This window comes from Schistocerca serialis, chromosome 10, assembly GCF_023864345.2.
Source record: "Schistocerca serialis cubense isolate TAMUIC-IGC-003099 chromosome 10, iqSchSeri2.2, whole genome shotgun sequence".
Taxonomy (NCBI): domain Eukaryota; kingdom Metazoa; phylum Arthropoda; class Insecta; order Orthoptera; family Acrididae; genus Schistocerca; species Schistocerca serialis.
In genome coordinates this window covers 184279453-184300152 of record NC_064647.1, presented here as the reverse complement: position 1 = coordinate 184300152, position 20700 = coordinate 184279453, and the positions used below count along the sequence as shown (strand labels likewise).

The window sequence follows — 20700 nt, the reverse complement described above, 5'->3', positions numbered from 1 at the left end:
GTGAAGACAAGTAAGGAGAGCCTCATGCCGCCTTTGTGGCTGAAAGGAGGTGCTCCACTGCCGCCTAGTCGGCTTTACTGGAAGCAGCTCACATCTGTCACTTCCAGCCACTTATCCTTCCATCGACGCAACACTCTGTGCTTCAAGAGCGAGATGATGGCATGCATGATAGCACACTGAAATACACTGAAGAGCCAAGGTACGCCTTAGGTACACCTACCTATCGTGTAGGGTCCCTACGCCGCTACACGACGTAGTGTCGACTCGACTATGTGAAGCAGTACAGGAGCAAATTAACACCGTGAATCCTGCAGCGTCGTCCATAAATCCGTAAGAGTGCGAGTGAATGGAGATCTATTCTGTACAGTACATTGCAAGGTATCCCAATTTTCTCAATAATGTTCATATCTCGGGCGGTTGATGGCCATTGTTGATACTCATAAGAATGTTCCAGGAACAACTCTGTAGCAATTCTGGACGTGTGTGGTGTCGCAGGGTTCTGCTGGAATTCCTCAAGTCCGTCGGAATGCACTGTGGACATGAATGGATGCAGGTGATCAGGCAGGACGCATACGTACGTGCCACCTGTCAGAGTCGTGTCTAAACATATATAGACGTATCACTCCAGCTGCACACGTCCCGTACCATTCAAGACCCTCAACCAGTTTGAAAAGTTGTTCCTGCACCCGTAAGCGTCCATCCACTTGATACAATTTGAAACGAGTCTCGTCTGACCATGCAATATGTCTGTAGTTACCACCAGTCGAATGTCGGTGCTGACGGGCCCAAGTGAGGCGTAAAGCTTAGTGCCGTGCAGTCATCAACGGTACAGTTGCGGACCTTCGGCTCCGAAAGGCAATATCGAAGGCATTTCGTTGAATGGTTCGCTCGCTGACACTTGTTGGTGGCCCAGCACTGAAATCTGCAGCAACTTCCGGAAATGCCGACACAGCGATGTCAGAGATTTGTTGTTTTACCGAATTCCTGATATTCACGGTGCACTCGTAAAATGGTCGTACGGAAAAATCCCCACTTCATCGCTGCTTCGGAGATGCTGTGTCCCAGCGCTCGTGCGCCGACTACAGCACCGCGCTAAAGCTCACTTCAATCTCGATAACCTGTCATTGTAGGTGCAGTAACCGATCTAACAACTGTGTCAGACACTTGTTGTCTTATACAGGCGTTGCCGATAGCAGCGCCATATTCTGCCCTTTACATATCTCTGTATTTGAATACGCACGCCCATACCAGCTTCGTTGGCGCCTCAGTGTAGCTGCACTACTGACAATTAAAGTTGCTACTCCAAGAAGAAATGCAGATGATAAACGGTTATTCATTGGACAAATATAGAACTGACATGTGATTACACTTTCACGCAATTTGGGTGCATAGATCCTGAGAAATCAGTACCCTGAACATCCACCTTTGGCCTTGATACGCCTGGGCATTGAATCAAAGAGAGCTTGGATGGCGTGTACGGGTGCAGCTGCCCATGCAGCTTCAATACGATACCACAGTTCATCAAGGGTAGTGACTGGCGTATTGTGAAGAGCCAGTTGCTCGGCCACCATTGACCAGACGTTTTCATTTGGTGAGAGATCTGGAGAATGTCCTGGCCAGGGCAGCAGTCGAACATTTTCTGTATCCAGAAAGGCCCGTACAGGACTTGCAACATGCGGTCGTGCATTATGCTGCTGAAATGTACTGTTTCGCAGGGATCGAATAAAGGGTAGACCCACGGGTCGTAACACATCTGAAATGTAACGTCCACTGTTCAAAGTACCGTCAATGGGAACAAGAGGTGACCGAGACGTAAAACCAATGGCACCCCATACCATCACGCCGGGTGATAAGCCAGTATGGCGATGACGAACATACGCTTCCATTGTGCGTTCACTGCGATGTCGCCAAACACAGATGCGACCATCATGATGCTGTAAACAGAACCTGGATTCACCCGAAAAAATGACGTTTTGCCAATCGTGCACCCAGGTTCGTCGTTGAGTCTGTGACGCAGCACCAAGGGTAGCCGCAACCATGGTCTCCGAGCTGATAGTCCGTGCTGCTGCAAACGTCGTCGAACTGTTCGTGCAGATGGTTGTTGTCTTGCAAACGTCCCCATCTGTTGACTCAGGGATCGAGACGTGGCTGCGCGATCCGTTACAGCCATGCGGATAAGATGCCTGTCACCTCGACTGCTAGTGATACGAGGCCGTTGGGATCCAATACGGCGTTCCGTATTACCCTCCTGAACCCACCGATTCCATATTCTGCTAACAGTCATCGACCAACAGTCTCGACCAACGCAGGCAGCAATGTCGCGATACCATAAACCGCAATCGCGGTAGGCTACAATACGACCTTTATCAAAGTCGGAAATGTGATGGTACGCATTTATCCTCCTTACACGAGGCATCACAACAACGTTTCACCAGGCAACGCCGGTCAACTGCTGTTTGTGTATGAGAAATCGGGTGGAAACTTTCCTGATGTCAGCACGTTGTAGGTGTCGCCACCGGCGCTAGACGTGTGTCAATGCTCTGAAAAGCTAATCATTTGCATATCACAGCATCTTCTTCCTGTCGGTTAAATTTCGCGTCTGTAGCACGTCATCTTCGTGGTGTATCAGTTTTAATGGCCAGCAGTGTATTTACTTTACTTGAACCATGGACCTTGCCGTTGGCGGGGAGGCTTGAGTGCCTCAACAATACTGATAGCCGTACCGTAGGTGCAACCACAACGGAGGGGTATCTGTTGAGAGGCCAGACAAACGTGTGGTTCCTGAAGAGGGGCAGCAGCCTTTTCAGTAGTTGCAGGGGCAACAGTCTGAATGAGTGACTGATCTAGCCTTGTAACACTAACCAAAATGGCCTTGCTGTTATGGTACTGCGAACGGCTGAAAGCAAGGGGAAACTACAGACGTTATTTTTGCCCTAGGGCATTCAGCTTTACTGTATGATTAAATGATGATGGCGTCCTCTTGGTTAAAATATTCCGGAGGTAAAATAGTCCCGCACTCGGATCTCGGGCCGTGGACTAAACAAGAGGACGTTCTTATCAGGAGAAAGAAAACTGGCGTTCTACGGATCGGAGCGTGGAATGTCAGATCCCTTAATCGGGCAGGTAGGTTAGAAAATTTAAAAAGGGAAATGTATAGGTTAGATATAGTGGGAATTAGCGAAGTTCGGTGTCAGGAGAAACAAGACTTCTGATCAGGTGAATACAGGGTTATAAATACAAAATCAAAAACGGGTAATGTAGGAGTAGGTTTAATAATGAATAAAAAAATAGGAGTATGGGTAACTTACTACAAACAGCATAGTGAACGCATTATTGTGGCCAAGATAGACACGAAGCCCACGCCTACTACAGTAGTACGAGTTTATATGCCAACTAGCTCTGCAGATGATGAAGAAATTGATGAAATGTATGACGCGATAACAGAAATTATTCAGGTAGTGAAGGGAGACGAAAATTTAATAGTCATGGGTGACTGGAATTCAACAGTAGGGAAAGGGAGAGAAGGAAACATAGTAGGTGAATATGGATTGGAGCTAAGAAATGAAAGAGGAAGCCGCCTGGTAGAATTTTGCGCAGAGCATAACTTAATCATAGGTAACATTTGATTTAAGATTCATAAAAGAAGGTTGTATACATGGAAGAATCCTGGAGATACTAAAGGGCATCAGATAGATTATATAATGGTAAGACAGAGATTTAGGAACCAGGTTTTAAATTCTAAGACATTTCCAGGGGCAGATGTGGACTCCGACCACAATCTATTGGTTATGAACTGTAGATTAAAACTGAAGAAACTTCAAAAAGGTGGGAATTTAAGGATATGGGATCTGGATAAACCGACTAAACCAGAGGTTGTACAGAGTTTCAGGGACAGCATAAGGGAACAATTGACAGGAATGGGGGAAAGAAATACAGTAGAAGAAGAATGGGTAGCTTTGAGAGATGAAGTAGTGAAGGTAGCAGAGGATCTAGTAGGTAATTAGACGAGGGCTAGTAGAAATCCTTGGGTAACAGAAGAAATACTGAATTTCATTGATGAAAGGAGAAAATATAAAAATGCAGGTAAAAAGGAATACAAACGTCTCAAAAATGAGATCGACAGGAAGTGCAAAACTGTTAAGCAGGGATGGCTAGAGGCCAAACGTAAGGATGTAGAGGCTTATCTCACTAGGGGTAAGATAGATACTGCCTACAGGAAAATTAAAGAGACCTTTGGAGAAAAGAGAACCACTTGTATGAATATCAAGAGCTCAGATGGAAACCCAGTTCTAAGCAAAGAAGGGAAAGCAGAAAGGTGGAAGGAATATATAGAGGGTCTATACAAGGGCGATGTACATGAGGACAATATTATGGAAAAGGAAGAGCATGTAGATGAAGATGAAATGGGAGATATGATACTGCGTGAAGAGTTTCACAGAGCACTGAAAGACCTGAGTCGAAACAAGGCCCCCGGAATTGATAACATCCCATTACAACTACTGACAGCCTTAGAAGAGCCAGTTCTGACAAAACTCTACCATCTGGAGAGCAAGATGTATGAGACAGGCGAAATACCCTCAGACTTCAAGAAGAATATAATAATTCCAATCTCAAAGAAAGCAGATGATGACAAATGTGAAAATTACCGAAATATCAGTTTAATAAGTCACAGCTGCAAAATACTAACGCGAATTCTTTACAGACGAATGGAAAAACTGATAGAAGCCGACCTCGGGGGAGATCAGTTTGGATTCCGTTGAAATGTTGGAACACGTGAGGAAATACTGACCCTACGACTTATCTTAGAAGAAAGATTAAGGAAAGGCAAACCTATGTTTCTAGCATTTGTAGACTTAGAGAAAGCTTTTGACAATGTTGATACGAATACTCTCTTTCAAATTCTGAAGGTGGTATGGGTAAAATACCGGAAGCGGAAGGCAGATGGCAGTTGGCAGTTATAAGAGTCGAGGGGTATGAAAGAGAAGCAGTGGTTGGGAAGGGAGTGAGACGGGGTTGTAGCCTATCCCCGATGTTATTCAATCTGTATATTGAGCAAGCAATAAAGGAAACAAAAGAAAAGTTCGGAGTAGGTATTAAAATCGATGGAGAAGAAACAAAAACTTTGAGGTTCGCCGATGACATTGTAATTCTGTCAGAGACAGCAAAGGACGTGGAAGAGCAGTTGAACGGAATGGACAGTGTCTTGAAAGGAGGGCATAAGATTAACATCAACAAAAGCAAAACGAGGATAATGGAATGTAGTCGAATTAAGTCGGGTGATGCTGAGGGAATTAGATTATGAAATGAGACAAAGTAGTAAAGGAGTTCTGGTATTTGGGGAGCAAATGGTCGAAGTAGAGAGGATATGGAATGTAGTCGAATTAAGTCGGGTGATACTGAGGGAATTAGATTAGGAAATGAGACACTTAAAGTAGTAAAGGAGTTTTGCTGTTTGGGGAGCAAATGGTCGAAGTAGAGAGGATATAAAATGTAGACTGGCAATGCCAAGGAAAGCGTTTCTGAAGAAGAGAAATTTGTTAACATCTAGATTTAACTGTCAGGAAGTCGTTTCTGAAACTATTTCTATGGAGTGCAGCCATGTATGGAAGTGAAACGTGGACGATAAATAGTTTAGACAAGAAGAGAATAAAAGCTTTCGAAATGTGAAGATTGGATGGGTAGATCACATAACTAATGAGGAGGTATTGAATAGAATTGGGGAGAAGAGGAGCTTGTGGCACAACGTGACTAGAAGAAGGGATCGGTTGGTAGGACATGTTCTGAGACATCGAGGGATCACCAATTTAGTATTGGAGGGCAGCGTGGAGGGTAAAAATCATAGAGGGAGACCAAGAGATGAATACACTAAGCAGATTAAGATGGATGTAGGTTGCAGTAGGTACTGGGACATGAAGAAGCTTGCACAGGATAGAGTAGCATGGAGAGCTGTATCAAACCAGTCTCAGGACTGAAGACCACAACAACAACAACGTAGGTCCCACACGTGAGGCGCTTAGAAGGGTTAGCTACAGTAAGGACGACGGCGCTGTATTGGCGTGCATGGCGGAGACGCGCCGGCGGAAGCTCGCGAGGAAAATTTGCTGCTGCCAGGGCGTGGACCGGCCGGCCGCTGGTCTGGGCGACATCAGAGGCGCCGCTCCTCCCGTGAGGGGGACGCAGCCCCAGCATGCCCGCCTGTCAGTGAAAGTGGAGCAGCCGGCAGCGGCTATAAGAGCGCGCGGCTGCCCGCCGCCACGGTCACACCTCGCCAAGGTCCGCCGCCGCTGCTGCCGTCGCCGCCAAACCCGCCCCTGGCCGCCATGCACACCGTCTCGGTGAGTACCGCTGGCGACCGTGCAAGGACGTCTCCACCCACAAAAGGATGTACTTTCAGTGGTGCGTCGTTAATACGATACCCGAGTGTTCACCTCAGCATTACAGTTACGAGGCTCGTTGAATACACCCCACAACTTATTTTCCTCAGAACGTATTATGTTCACTCTTGAGGACTGGACTTAGGTGACAGTTTCAGCTAATATTTCCTTAACATCTACAACGTTTCTGCGTAGTCTCGTTCACGTTGTATAGCCTTATACCAACGCTGTGTAAGAGCTTGCATTCTCTGTTGGTAAAATATCGTGTGTTCTCACAGACACAGTTCCCCTGCTTCAGTTGTGGTGTCCTCATCTTAAAAGAGCGTTCCAAATGCTCTTGAACATCCGTAGTTACCCCAAATAGAAGGAAGCCTGAGGACAGCCGGTCTGGGTTATATTGTGTATCCTGCAATGATGTCCAGCTGGGTTGTGGTACTTGTGTGTCACTGTGAACTGTCGTGCTGGAGCAAGATTTTGTTTGGTTCAAATGGCTCTGAACACTATGGGACTTAACATCAGAGGTAATCAGTCCCCTAGAACTTAGAACTACTTCAACATAACTAACCTAAGGACATCACACACATCCATGCCCGAGGCAGGATTCGAACCTGCGACCGTAGCGGTCTCGCGGTTCCAGACTGACGCGCCTAGAACCGCACGGCCACACCGGCTGGAAAGATTTTGTTTGGATGGTTCTTATGTTTCTTCAGAGTCTTCACACATGCATCTCAATTAATGGTTCATCCTTTTGGAAACACGAGAATGACACCATAATTATCCCAAAAGACTGTCGTCCCGCCTTGAACTTTCATTTTTTTGATGGTAGGTGGTGCGACTCCAGTGGCCGCCTTTTTGTTTCTGGCTGAAACTGACGCACCCTTGTTTAGTCACCTGTATCGATCCTTAACAGAAAGGCCTCTTCATTGGCCTCAAAGTACTTCAAGAGTTGCAACAATTGGGACTAAGTGGATTTTGGTTCAAATGGCTCTAAGTACTATGGGACTTAACTTCTGAGGTCATCAGTCCCCTAGACTTAGAACTACATAAACCTAACTGACCTAAGGACATCACACACATCCATTCCCGAGGCAGGATTCGAACCTGCGACCGTAGCAGCAGCACGGTTCCAGACTGAAGCGCCTAGAACCTCTCGGTCACAGCGGCGGCAAGTGGATTTTCTTTCAGTCTTGTGATATGTTGAAAGTATTAGTGGAGCCCATCCTGAGCACACATCTGAATATCAGAGGGTGTCAGTCACTGCACACGCCCTTGCAGGGTTCACCAGTGGCTTGTGGATAGCTGCTGCACTGGTGTGTACCAGCACTGGCAACCGCGCGATCGATAGTGTCTTCAGCAGATGCTGTCGCAGGACGTCTCGAACGTGGCCGATTGTGGAACTCAGTTTCAGCCCTTCCTGACCCTCCAATTCCCTTTAACCAACAGCCCCACAGAACTACTACCACAGGCACCACTGCCGTACAGCGTACTTAAGGTTTTTGGATGTTCACGGTGTTTTCTTTTTCCGCTATCAACAACTCAATTACAGCACGTTGCTAGTAATGAATGTCTTCCGTAGATCATTTTGATCATTCACTACGACTCTTCTCTCTGTCGGAATAGTTCGAAACTCCGCCGACGTTCTGAAGAAACGTCAGATACCACACTCCTTCAAGTATGTTTTCTTACATTTGCTTTTAGGTGTAAAAAATTGGGGATTTATCTACTAAACCACCCTCGTAGGCTAATCATGAAAAAATTTGGATAAGATTGTTTCTTTCAGAAAGAAACCTCATATCCTGTCTATATATCTGTAGCTGGATGTGCACTTTTCTGTAAGGTGTTTTGCGTATTGTCTATTTCTCTAGCTAAAAAAACTAAACTCCACCTGAACAGGCCATGAACGCCCAACGGCACCACCGTGTCATCTTCAGCCAATAGGCGTCATTGGATGCGGATATGTAGAGACATGTGGTAAGCACACCGCTGTCCCAGCCGCATGACGGTTTTCGAGACCGAACTTTCTCTAGCTACTATGTCTAAAGTAATAATTTGAGTATACATATGAAGATCTGAAATTGCCAAACAGATTTATACTACGGAGCAAGACCGGTGCTTAAGCCCAGAATCCTGCCTTTAGTGGGTAATACTCTTACAAATGGTTCAAATGGCTCTGAGCACTATGGGACTTAACATCTGAGGTCATCAGTCCCCTAGAACTTAGAACTACTTAAATCCAACTAATCTAAGGACATCACACACATCCATGCCCGAAGCAGGATTCGAACCTGCGACCGTAGCGATCGAGCGGTTCCAGACTGAAGCGCCTAGAACCGCTCGGCCACATCGGCCGGCAATACTTTTACAGTCCAGGCACGAGTGACGCCTTGTATTGCTCGTGAAAGACGAGGTTGAACCTGGAACCCTAGTCTAATAGGCAGTTTTAATCTGGTAGGAAGTTTCAAATCTTCAAATGTTTACGCACAGTATAGTTTTAGGCTTAGTGGGGTACAGGAACAGGCAGCAATCGGATGAATTTTTGTAAAAGAACTGCACAACTCACTTGCTATATGTTTGGTGATGGTACACCCAGATCGAAACCAGAAGTTGGTTTCCACTGTCGTCATCAACGGTGCTCTGCCTGCTGGGAAGTCCTTAGACGGTCAGAGCGGTTAATCCATCTCCTCAGGTTCAGATTGAGGTCCTTACATATTAATGAACTGCAGTTACTATTACTTCCATCAGCTGTGAATATTATTTATTGATCTCCAAGTCGTCAATCGATTGTGCTCATTTTCCCGTTCTGCATTTCCCATGCATCCTTCCTTATAAACTGCTAGGGTGAGTGAAAAGTCAAGCCCCACAGGACAAAGCCTGCGCTGAGGACTCAATAGTTTTGGCCCACACTACAAAACAGTCCTTACGGATATGACAGGAACGATCATTCGGAACAAAGAAGGTTCTAAATTTCATGCGTCAAGAGTTACGAGCACTTCTTCATCTCTTCTGCTGGAATCTAATTACTTTTGAGGAGTAGTAAAATGAAAAAAAAAAACAAGAAAAAAGTCGAGGGAACATGGGCTCTAAAGTGCATACCACTAACAGCTATGAAAACTTGTTCCTCTTCGCTACTGTGCAATACATCTCGTTTACTGACCAAGTTGTTCTCATACCACTTGAGGTATGCATTGTAGGACCGATGTTCACCAGGAAATTTTTATTTTTTTGTTTTGGTCCCTAACTCCTCCCGAAATGTGTAAAGCAAAGAGCTCGAAGTAAAATAGGTTCTGTATCGAAGATGAATAAGCATTCGTGGCTCTTCAGGTACCATTTTAGACCCCACGTCCGATGAGCCAATACTAGTGAATTACCAATGTAGACTTTGTTCTATGGGACATGATTTTTAAATTACCCTGTATAATATTAATTATATATTACATGATTTTGTGAAGCGAAATGTGGGCGATAAGAAGTTTAGATAACAAGAGAACAGAAGCTCTTGAAATGTGGCGTTACGAAAGAATGCTTATGATTTGACGGACAGAACGAGTAACTAATGGGGAGGTACTGAATTTAAGTGACACAACTTGACTAAATGAAGGGTTCGCTTGATTGAACCCATGCCGAGACTTGAAGGAATCGTCAATCTGTGGGTGGGGAAACAGTTTTAGAGGAAGATCAAGACAATTTGTTACTGTCATCTGTATCATTTACTAAATGATTTCGTGATGCCTTCACCGGCACCACAACTCAAATATTATTAAATATAAGAACTCCTTACTGTACAAATTTCTGCCATTCATATTAACTATTGAAATTATTTTTCTTTCCATCATCCAAAAAACAGTCTAAGTAACCTGCAGAGATCTTGAGAATACACTTCTCCCCAAGTATCTGCGTACTTCCTGTCGTAATTCCAATCAGCTATGTCAGCTGGACAACCGATTTGATTAGTACAGCAAGCGCCCTTTTACACGAAAACTCCCAGATATTAAAAGAGTTTGACCTCATGCAGAGCACTTGTTATACTATTGCGTGTAAGGGAATTTTATTGAGAGATGCTCCCATAACTTTTGTCATTTGATATGAATTCCCGTGTTCTATCCTCTACGATTTCTTTCAAGTCTCTACATTGTACATACGGGGACTGTATATTTTTTACCATCATCGTCGGTTCATTTATTTCATTCAGCATGTCCTGGAGGCACCATCGTAATAGACAACCTTCAGGAAGGTGTTACAAGTCCATGTTTAGACTAACAAAGTGGAGTATGTACCGTTAGTGTATCACTAGTTAACCCTAAATAATTTGCTACAAATTATCTGCGCTTGGACAAGTAAATTTTAGTGTATTAAAATTTAAAAGAAGGCCGTCATTTCGAAGAAGCAAAAGTTACTTCTTCCTCATTTACTAGGGTTGGAACTTAAATAGTGGCAACTATTTATTCACAACCGATACAAAAGTGTCACAAGTATGCAGCTGCTACTGTCCTTCAAAGTAGTCACCAGCGTTGTGTAGAACCCGTTGCCAGCGAAGTGGAAGGCGTGGTACACCGTTAGCAGAGGCTGTTCTGTTGATGGTGCGAATGGAGCGGTCTAAAGTTATGGTGATTCTCGTGTACGACTTTGATGCTGTTATCCTAACGCATTACGTTCCTCCACGGCAGACCGTCAATGCACAGTATTACTGTTCCTTTTTGGAGCATCACCTGCGACCAGCTTTGCAAAAGAAGTGGCGACACTTTCTGCACGACCCTCCCATCATTTTGCACGACAATACGCGGGCGCATACAGAGCAAGCTGTGGCTGCTCTGTTCGGTCGATGGGACTGGGAAGTACTGTACCATCCACCATACTCCCAGGATTTAAGTCCTTGTGACTTTGATTTGATTCCGAAGATGAAGGAACTGCTTCGTGGCATTCGCTTCAGAACTGTTCCAGAGATTCGATAGGCAGTAGACCGCTCCATTCGCACCATCAACAGAACAGGCTCTGCTAACGGTATACTACGTCTTCCACATCGCTGGCGACGGGTTCTACACAACACTGGTGACTACTCCGAAGGACAGGAACAGGTGCAAACATGTAACTATTTTGTTTCGGTTGTGAATAAATAGTTGCCACTATTTAAGTTCCAACCCTCGTATATTAAATTACTTCTATTGACCTCCCATTGCACGGCTAACTGATGTTCTTTGCAGAGCAATAACTATCTATTCTCCGTGGCAACACAAGACTCTTAGTAACGGTCGTTATTTCTTATCATGTAACCACATGGACTGTTAACCCCCTGCATCTAGATAACCAGATGGCTGGGAGAGTGGTCTGCTGTTCCTTTCCCCCTTTTTTCATATGCTATCCACTAGCTGATGATCATGATAAAATAAGAGAAATCAGAGGTCACACAGAAAGATTGTGCTCGTTCATCCCGCTCACAGTTCGAGAGTGGACCGGCAGAGAAGTATCTTGAAGGTGGTTCGATGAACCCTCTGCCAGGCACTCAACTGTGAGTAGCAGAGTAGTCATGTGATTATAGATGTACGTTTGAAGAGGCAGTGGATAATACAATCCTATTTTTAACTTTTTTGGTTCACACCAGAATGCTGAATCCTTATTCAACCATAGATAATACAGCAAAGTCAACATGGAAGTTATTTCTGTGTCCTGTAATGTGTATAGTGTAAAATACTTGTTCAATAGAAATTGAGTTTATTAGCAGCAACATCCACTGTTATACATTTGATGTACCGGGAAGAGCCTGAAAGAATTCCATGATCTGTGAAGAAGCCTCCACCATATGTAGAGATGACTGATTTTACTTGTAACACTTGCTTAGCACCCTCTGTTTCGCTCGCATAGACTGTATGGCCATTAGATTTTTGTTTTGTTTTGTTTTTATTTCATAGAACTTTTATGTTGTTCACAAACGGCAACAACGGCAACACCAAAGCTTAATACGCTAATGAAGGCCGTGTAAGCATAGTATTTTCCGAATGCAATTCTGAGCAAAAACCGGTTTTGGAAGCTGCAGTCCAAATCTTTTGTTAACCTTGCCTTTTGCGTTCTTGTACTGGTATTTCACAGCATCTTTCATCTCCTAAGAAATATTTTTTTGCATCTAACCGAAAAGTGAAATACCAGTTTCCATCAATTTATCCGCAAAATTATTTTAATGTAAGGAAATATTTTTTTTTTTAAATTTTCGTCGCTTATTGCACCCACTTAGGGATTGAATTTGCACTAACACTGAAAGACCTAATTTTTTATTTCTAATCGAGAATTCAAATAGCAGTTGTCGCAGGTGCAACCTTAAAGATCATTTAGTAATTATTTCTTTTCAAAAAAACTTCACCGACTATTTCACCCCCTTCTAAAAAGGTCTACTATACGCAGCATCCTTACTGACTGTGTCTGCGCAATCTATATTTACTTTCGCTGTACTGTCACAAAAGGTAATACTATAGGCTGATACAAAACTCTGCAGATCAGTTTCCGTGGTTTTAACATTACAGTAGGATACTTTCGCAGCAATGGTCATCCGCTCTTTGTCTGCACCTGGTTTGTGTTCCGGCTCGTGAATGATATAATCGACTTGCACAGCCAGCCCTTGTGGTCATTGGATTCCTGACTGAAAGGGGAAGGACCAACAGCATACAGTAGAAAAATGAGGCTGCCAGCCTTTTCTACAGTGAAATTTGTTGGAGGATTAAAAATGTGCTAGACCAGGACTCAGAGCTAGATCGATGCCTTCATGCTTAAACGTTCTACCTACTGAGCCGTCCAACAACGACTCACCACCTTCCCTCTCAGGTTCTCTTCCACCAGTACATATTCTCCTGCTTTGCAAAAACTTCAGCTTTATTCTGAGATGCAGAGCATAAATGTAAACGACAAACTTCTTTGAATACAAAAAAATATTTTGTTAGCGCCACCCCACCTAGGAAGAAATGATCATCGTAATAAAATAAGAGATATCAGTGCTCGTACAGAAAGATCTGTATTCGTTTTCCCCATTTGCTATTCGAAAGAGATTTCTATCATGAAGTGACACATCATATGTCAACACTACAACAAGACAACATGAGGTGGCGCCACATTGCAATAAGCGCCCTCTATGCAAAATACAAAAGTAATGTGAAATACATACAAGCAATAAGGAACATATCACATTACAAAAAAATTATACCGTGATGGTAATTGATAATACCAATTTAAATAATGACAACAAGTGAAAACATCTGAACGTTGTTTGTCAGATGATAGCAACAAATTAAATATATATGTCAGAACGACTATCGTCAAAACTGTAAGAAGAGATAAACTTGTTAAAATATGATTCCATTCACACAAATTTAGTAAATTAAACTTATTTGTCATAATGACGATACCGAATAGTGGTATCAATGGCCATCTGTCATTCTACATACGAATGTATATTTCACGTTACTTTTGTATTTTACACAGAGGGCGCTTATTGAAACGGTGCGCCACCTCATGCTGTCTTCTTGCAGTGTTGGCTTATGATGTCACTTCATGATAGAAATCTGGACAGTACATTTACTTATGGCGTGTATCGGTTAGAAAAATGGTATGACTTTGAATTTTAATTACGACATCTGTATATGTTGCAATTGATGTAACTATGTTTTATTGTCAAATTTATCCTTTGTTAAAGCAGTTATTGTTTATGCCCTGTCTCTTGTATTTGTTTTAGCACTGATAATGACTGGTATCAGTCGAAATCTATTTGCAACAAGATAAATAAATTATGTTTCCGCGAATGGTTGCTACATTCCTTATAATTTTAAAATTTTTCCAGTCATCAACAGTCCAATGTCGGTGTTAACTGGTCCAGGTGCGGCGTAAAGCTTTGTGTCGTGCAGTCATCAAGTGTACCCGAGTGGATCTTCGGCTCCGAAAGCCCATATCGATGATGTATCGCTGAATAGTTCGCTCGCTGACATTGTTGATGGCCCAGCATTTGTTCTGTACATAGTTCCGCGTAGTCAGCGCGTACACAACTTTCCCAATAGAGCGCGCCCCGCTAAGCACAACAGTGCAGGCGCAGTGCTCGTCCGTCTCCGCACTACGAGATGGCGCTGTCTTAGAGACGGACCAAATTCTGCTTCCTCCGATCCGCGTATTAATATATCTCTAAGCCAATGAGATTGCTGCTAACGTAGAACCTTTCCCCCTCGCGGATCACACTCGCGCAGTGATACCTGAACGCGCGAGGTATTATAACGAGTGTACAGACCTCCGATCGGTCAGTCTGCATTTGTCTGCATTTGTCTGTACCAGTCTGCATTAGTCTGTACCAGTCTGCATTAGTCTGCATTAGTCTGCAGTCAAGTTTCAGTCTGCGCCTAATAAGATCATCATATTCCTGTACATAGCCATGAAGAGAAATGTATAGACACTGTGTCAAGTATCAGAGATATGTGAGAATAAGATTAACGTACCAAGACCAAAGGGACTTCAGATAGTCAATTGTAAATAGCATCCAGAATCAAGTTAAGTAATGTTTACGCTTATTATTATTTTAATAAATGTGTGTGAAAATTAATCAAGTTCTGTTTAAAGTTGGTCACCGTCAATATGCTACTGTAAGCGTACAACTGGCATTTCTATCGTCTTACCTAATGGTAGAAGATAAACACGCCACGATAAGACCACGAGAGATATTGCTGACACTCGCCTACTTCGTTAGAGCGACAAGTCAAATAATCTGATGGTGTGTGTACCGAAGGTCTTACAGTACGCACACCACAACATTGAAATCTGCAGCAATTTGCGGAAGGGTTGTACTTCTGTCACGTTGAACGATTCTCTTCAATTGTTGTTGGTCTCGTTCTTGTAGGATGTGTTTCCGGCCACGGCAATGACAGAGATTTGATGTTCTAGTGTATTCCTGATACTCACGGTACACCCGTGAAATGGTCGTACGGGTAAATCTCAACTTCATCGCTGCCCCAGAGATGCTGTGTCCCACCGCTTGTGCGCCGACTATAACACCACATTCAAACTAACTTAAATCTTGAAAACCTGTGACTGTAGCAGCAGTAACCATTCTAATAACTGCGCCATACACTTATCGTTATAGGCGTTGCCGACTGGAGCGCTTTATTCTGCCCATTTACGTATACAGGGTGAAAAGTATTTAAACCGACAAACTCTGGGCGGTTGTAGGGGACATCAAAACAAATATTTTTCCCTAATGTCATTTTTTCCTATGAGGAGTATTTAAACCGGTGGAGGCCGTATTACGCTCTTCAGTTGTTAGACGACGTATTACGCTCTTCAGCTGTAGGCAACTGCTGTCCACCAGTGTAGTAGTGCATTGTCTCTGTTTACTAATGGAGCGATACACCTGGAGTGAGAACACTGATATGGTTGGTGCGTACTACGTAGCGCACCACGACGGACGAGCTGCACAGCGGGTTTATCAACAACAATATCCTAATCGCCGTATCCCGCATCATGCGACCTTTGCTGCTATGTACCAACGTCTGCGTGAGACCGGGTCATTTAGCAGATTACCTGGACAGGGACGCCGTCGCACGGTAAGAACGCTGCAAGTTGAGGAAGCTGTCTTGCAGCATGTGGAACGGCATCATTCAATCAGCACTCGTGCAATTGCACGTAACATGGGGACGAATCAGACGAATGTAAGAACAGTCCTTCGAGAGCAATTGTTACGTCCATTTCACTTACAGCGTGTCCACAACCTGGAACCAGTTGATTATCCACCCAGAGCACAGTTTTCGCAGTGGTACCTGGGACACTGTGAAATGCATCCTACATTTCCATCCTCTGTGTTGTTTACCGATGAAGCAACGTTCAGGAGTGATGGAGTCTTCAACGTGCATAATTCGCATATTTGGAGTGAGGATAACCCACATGCCACAGTTACTAGCGCTCATAAAGTGCGGTTCTTCGTTAATGTGTATGTCGGCGTTGTTGGGGACTGTTTAACTGGGCCGTATCTGCTACCTAGGCCATTAAATGGCAGGCACTATTACAATTTTCTCGCCAGAGCATTGCCAGAATTGCTGAAAGTCCCGCCCCCTACAAGACAACGCATGTGGTTCCAACATGACGGGCCGCCGGCACATTTCAGTCGTCGTGTGCGTCGATTCCTTGACCGACGGTTCCCAGAAACGTGGATTGGTAGAGGTGGTCCTGTACCATGGCCTGCTCGATCCCCAGATATGTCCCCTCTGGACTTTTTTGTTGGTTTAATTAATTTGTCGCCAGAGAAATCTTCCTCTACCGGTTTAAATACTCCTCATAGGAAAAAATGACGTTAGGGAAAAATATTTGTTTTGACGTCCCCCTACAACCTTTCAGAGTTTGTCGGTTTAAATACTTTTCACCCTGTATCTGTATTTGATTACGCATGCCTATACCAGTTACTTTGGCGCATCAGCATAGATGTAAATATAGATTACTCCACACGATCCCCCAATACAGTGGCTGTCTGGTCTGCGACAGGTTCTGGTGGTATCTCTGCTGGTTGCTGCCGTGGCAGCTGCCGGCACTGCACTGAGTCCAGCTCCTACGTCATCGCCTGCAGCGCAGTCGCGACAGGTGTCGGCTGCCGAGGCGGCAGCTGTGGCCAAGGAGAAGAGGGGAACCGCCAAAGCAGCTGCGGCTCCCGCTTCCAGCGCCAGATACGTAGCTCCTGCTGTCCAGCAGCAACAACAGCAGCAGCAACAGGTACGTCAGCACACAGCAGTCTCACTGCAATGTAAGTAACAAGTACATTACCATACAGCAGCCACACTGCAATGCAACTAACAGGTACATTACCATACAGCAGCCACACAGCAGTAGGAGCAACTGCTCCCACAGAATACAGTAACCAGACAGCAGTAACAGCGACAGATATGGCAGCATACAATATCCAGAAAACAACGTAAGTGACAGGTACAATACCATACAGCAGCAAGACAACAATAGGAGCAACAGGTACAGTAGCAAACAGCAGCCAGTGTGCAATAGGAGGAACAAGTACAGTATGTACAGAAGCCAGACAGCGATAAGCGAACAGATACTACAGCATACAGCAGCCATCCAGTTGACCTCTCCAGATGTGGCCTATGAGGGTGCAACAATTTCGGCCATTATTTAAAGAATCCTCTGGAACATCAGTTGACACTGTGTCACACACTTGTGAGAAACTGAATTACAGATAGTGTCTGCTTTCCAGAGAGTGTTCTCCTGTCACTACAGCAACTGAAATAGGAGCACCAGCCAATAAATAAAGGCAATTTTCCAGAAAGAGATTTTCACTCTGCAGATTAAAACTGTGTGCAGGGCCACAGTTTTAATCTTCCAGGAAGTTTCATCTCAGCGCACACTCAGCTACAGAGTGAAAAATCTCATTCTGAAAACATCCCCCAGGCTGTGGCTCACCGCAATATCCTTTCTTTCAGGAATGCTAGTTCTCCAAGGTTTGCAGTGGAGCTTCTGTAAAGTTTGGAAGGTAGGAGTTGAGGTACTGGCAGAAGTAAAGCTGTGAGGACGGGGTGTGTGAGTCGTGCTTGGGTAGTTCAGTTGGTAGAGCACTTGCCCGCGAAATGCAAAGGTCCCGAGTGCGAGTCTCGGTCCGGCACACAGTTTTACTCTGCCAAGATGTTTCAAAGGCAATTTTTATTTTCTGTTCCAAAGTTCAGTCAGAGCAAGAGAATTACAGAGATGCTCAACAAACTACAGTTACAGACGCTACAAGAGAGTCGTTGTGCATCAAGAACAGGTTTACTACTGAAATTTCGTGAGATCTTTATGGGAAGAATAGGACAGTGGAGGTTTGGGATATGAAAGCTCCAGTGCTGATTCATTATACTTCTAAAAGTCAAACAGCTAGTGTTGATGGCTGTTGTGAGCTATTGTGAAATCGTAAAACTGAATTGAAGACGAACAGGAGACAGAATCTTTGCTTCAGGATAATCCCTGTCTTGCCGCAGCTCGGTATACACTTTAGTGGTTTTTAAATTCCTGGTCTGAGGTTCCAGAGAAAGCACTACACTGTCCTAAGCAAACTTTCTGGCTGGATGAAGGAGCACCGTCAAGAAATTGCGGAGGTGGTGCAAGAAGCCGCAAAGCTTCTGCTAGGATGGAATTAAGAATCTTGTCAAGAGATGTACCAAGTATGTGAAGGTTGAGGAAGATTGTAGAGGAAAATTGTGTTACTAGAAATGTAGGTTTCCCAGTAAAAAGTTTTTTAATAAAATTTCCCTCTACAGTTTTATTTTCCCTCGAGTTCCGGTATATGATTGGAATGTGATCAGACCTTCCACAGACTTAAAGAATTACAGTCAAGCGTGGAGCGAATAGAACAGATAGGACGTGCCACGATTTCAGTACATTAGACTGAGGAATGCTGCATGAGATTCCCCATCTCTAAGCTCGTCCATGCAATCTAACACGAAACTTTCTGACACAGATATGTTCTGTTGTTAGGCACGAAACAAATGGATGTATCTGACTCGCAGTGACACAAAACATCCTGTAGCTTCATCCAGAGCTGTTTGGAAACAAAGAAAGCAGGGGAAAAATGTCATATCACATAAACTTATCTGTTATGACCGGCAGGAGCTGTCGCTTTGTGACAAATTTTTCACGCAGTTTTCACAATTTGTTGCTAGTAGCCCATGGTCAACACCAAAGGAACGTGGGTGGGCAGTTTGAAGCAACTACGTGAGCTTAAGGGCGTGTTTACACTGGAACCCAAATTAATTATGTTTCATTTTTTCATGGAAAGCCTACGCATCTACGTTTCATGGAATTTTGACACTGGAACCCAAATTCATTCTACTTCCTTTATTTATGAAAAGCGTCTCATATAGTTCATTGCTGGCATCCAGTCGAAACAAAACGTCCTTACTGAATTTACTGACAAGTAATAATTTTTTAATAATGTGGGTCCACAGTCATAATATATATCTTTAAAGTCAGTACCGCCATTAGACTGTTTTTTATTTGCAGTGTTACATTTACAAGATCATGATTTCGGCTTTAAAGTTCCATTATAAAGTGTTTCATGTTATACAGTACCTAAAATTGCATACTGTCAATTCAAAATACACTATTAGACACAGTGTCCAACACTGCAAATAAAAAACAGTCTATTGGCGGTACTGACCTTAAAGAAATTACTGACAAGTATTTGTCTTTTGCCATAAAACAGAACTGAGTCTGTATCTTTATAACGGAGACTAATGGAACATCGAGGAAGTGTGATAGCACTGCTATGTTTTACATACGCTTACATTGTACAAACTGTATGGTTGATGACGTTTTTAGCTCTATAAGGCTATATTTGTGACACACAGGTACCTAGACAGGCTAAATGGTCAAAGAATTGTTGGAAAACTTCAAGACGCTCGGGGATTGTCGGGAAGACTAAGAGCTGATACTCAAAATAAATAATGGTAGGATAGCGAATGTGTACAGACGAAAAAGCGAGATAGTGTTTGACTACTTGGTACACTTTCAGTGACAAGCATCTAGTACCTAGTATTGCCTGTCCCAAGAGATTTAATGTGAAAAGATCAGATCAATCTAGCTAAGAAAAAGTTAGATGCCAGTCAGCAGATTCGGGAAAATTCTATGAAGGATAACTGGGTCTCAATGAAGACTGTTAAAAAACCTATGACTGAACCCCTTCTGGAATGCTGTACCTGTGTGAACCTTACCAAACTGAATTAAGAAGAGAGTGAGAATATTTGGAGAAGAATTGCATAATTCAGCATGGCTTCTATACTTAGTACCACACCACAGAAAAATAAAAGAAATGCTTCACCATACATCTTCAATAAATAAATGTTGTGAGACTAGGTCCTTCCGTCGGGTAGACCATTCGTCGCATGCAAGTCTTTCGAGTTGACGTCACATCGGCGACTTGGGCGTCGACCAGGATGAAATGATGATCATTAGGACAACACCAGTCCCTGAGTGAAGAAAATCTCCGACCCAGCTGGGAATCGAAGCCAGGCTCTTAGGATTGACATTCTTTTGTGCTGACCACTCAGCTACCAGGGGCAGACATATTCAATAATGACATCGAACAGGAAGACTAGAGAAATTTTGATGTATTTTGAAGGTGGTTCTCCCATGCCCATCTGCAGATGGAACAGAGAGGGAAGAAAATGGTATTGCTCTATTACATTCTTTCCAACAGTTAAGTTATACATGCACTGCAAAAATCTTATGGAGTAATCAGCCTAGCTAAACAACTGATGAGAGCAAATTCTGCAGATTGGATTGGAGAAATTCCCTTCATACTCGATGCTATTTCGATTCGTTTTTTTGCAGCAATCTATAT

General features: G+C 43.7%; 1 protein-coding gene across 1 annotated transcript in view; it reads left to right on the top strand.

The window, feature by feature from the left end:
* LOC126424658 (mediator of RNA polymerase II transcription subunit 15-like) overlaps positions 1-20700 on the top strand; it is a 65646-nt gene that overhangs the window by 23296 nt on the left and 21650 nt on the right. Inside the window, exons 2-3 of the mRNA XM_050087389.1 lie at positions 6070-6335; positions 16866-17090. Coding sequence (XP_049943346.1) covers positions 6070-6335; positions 16866-17090 — 491 coding nt within the window. The remainder of the gene's footprint in view (positions 1-6069; positions 6336-16865; positions 17091-20700) is intronic.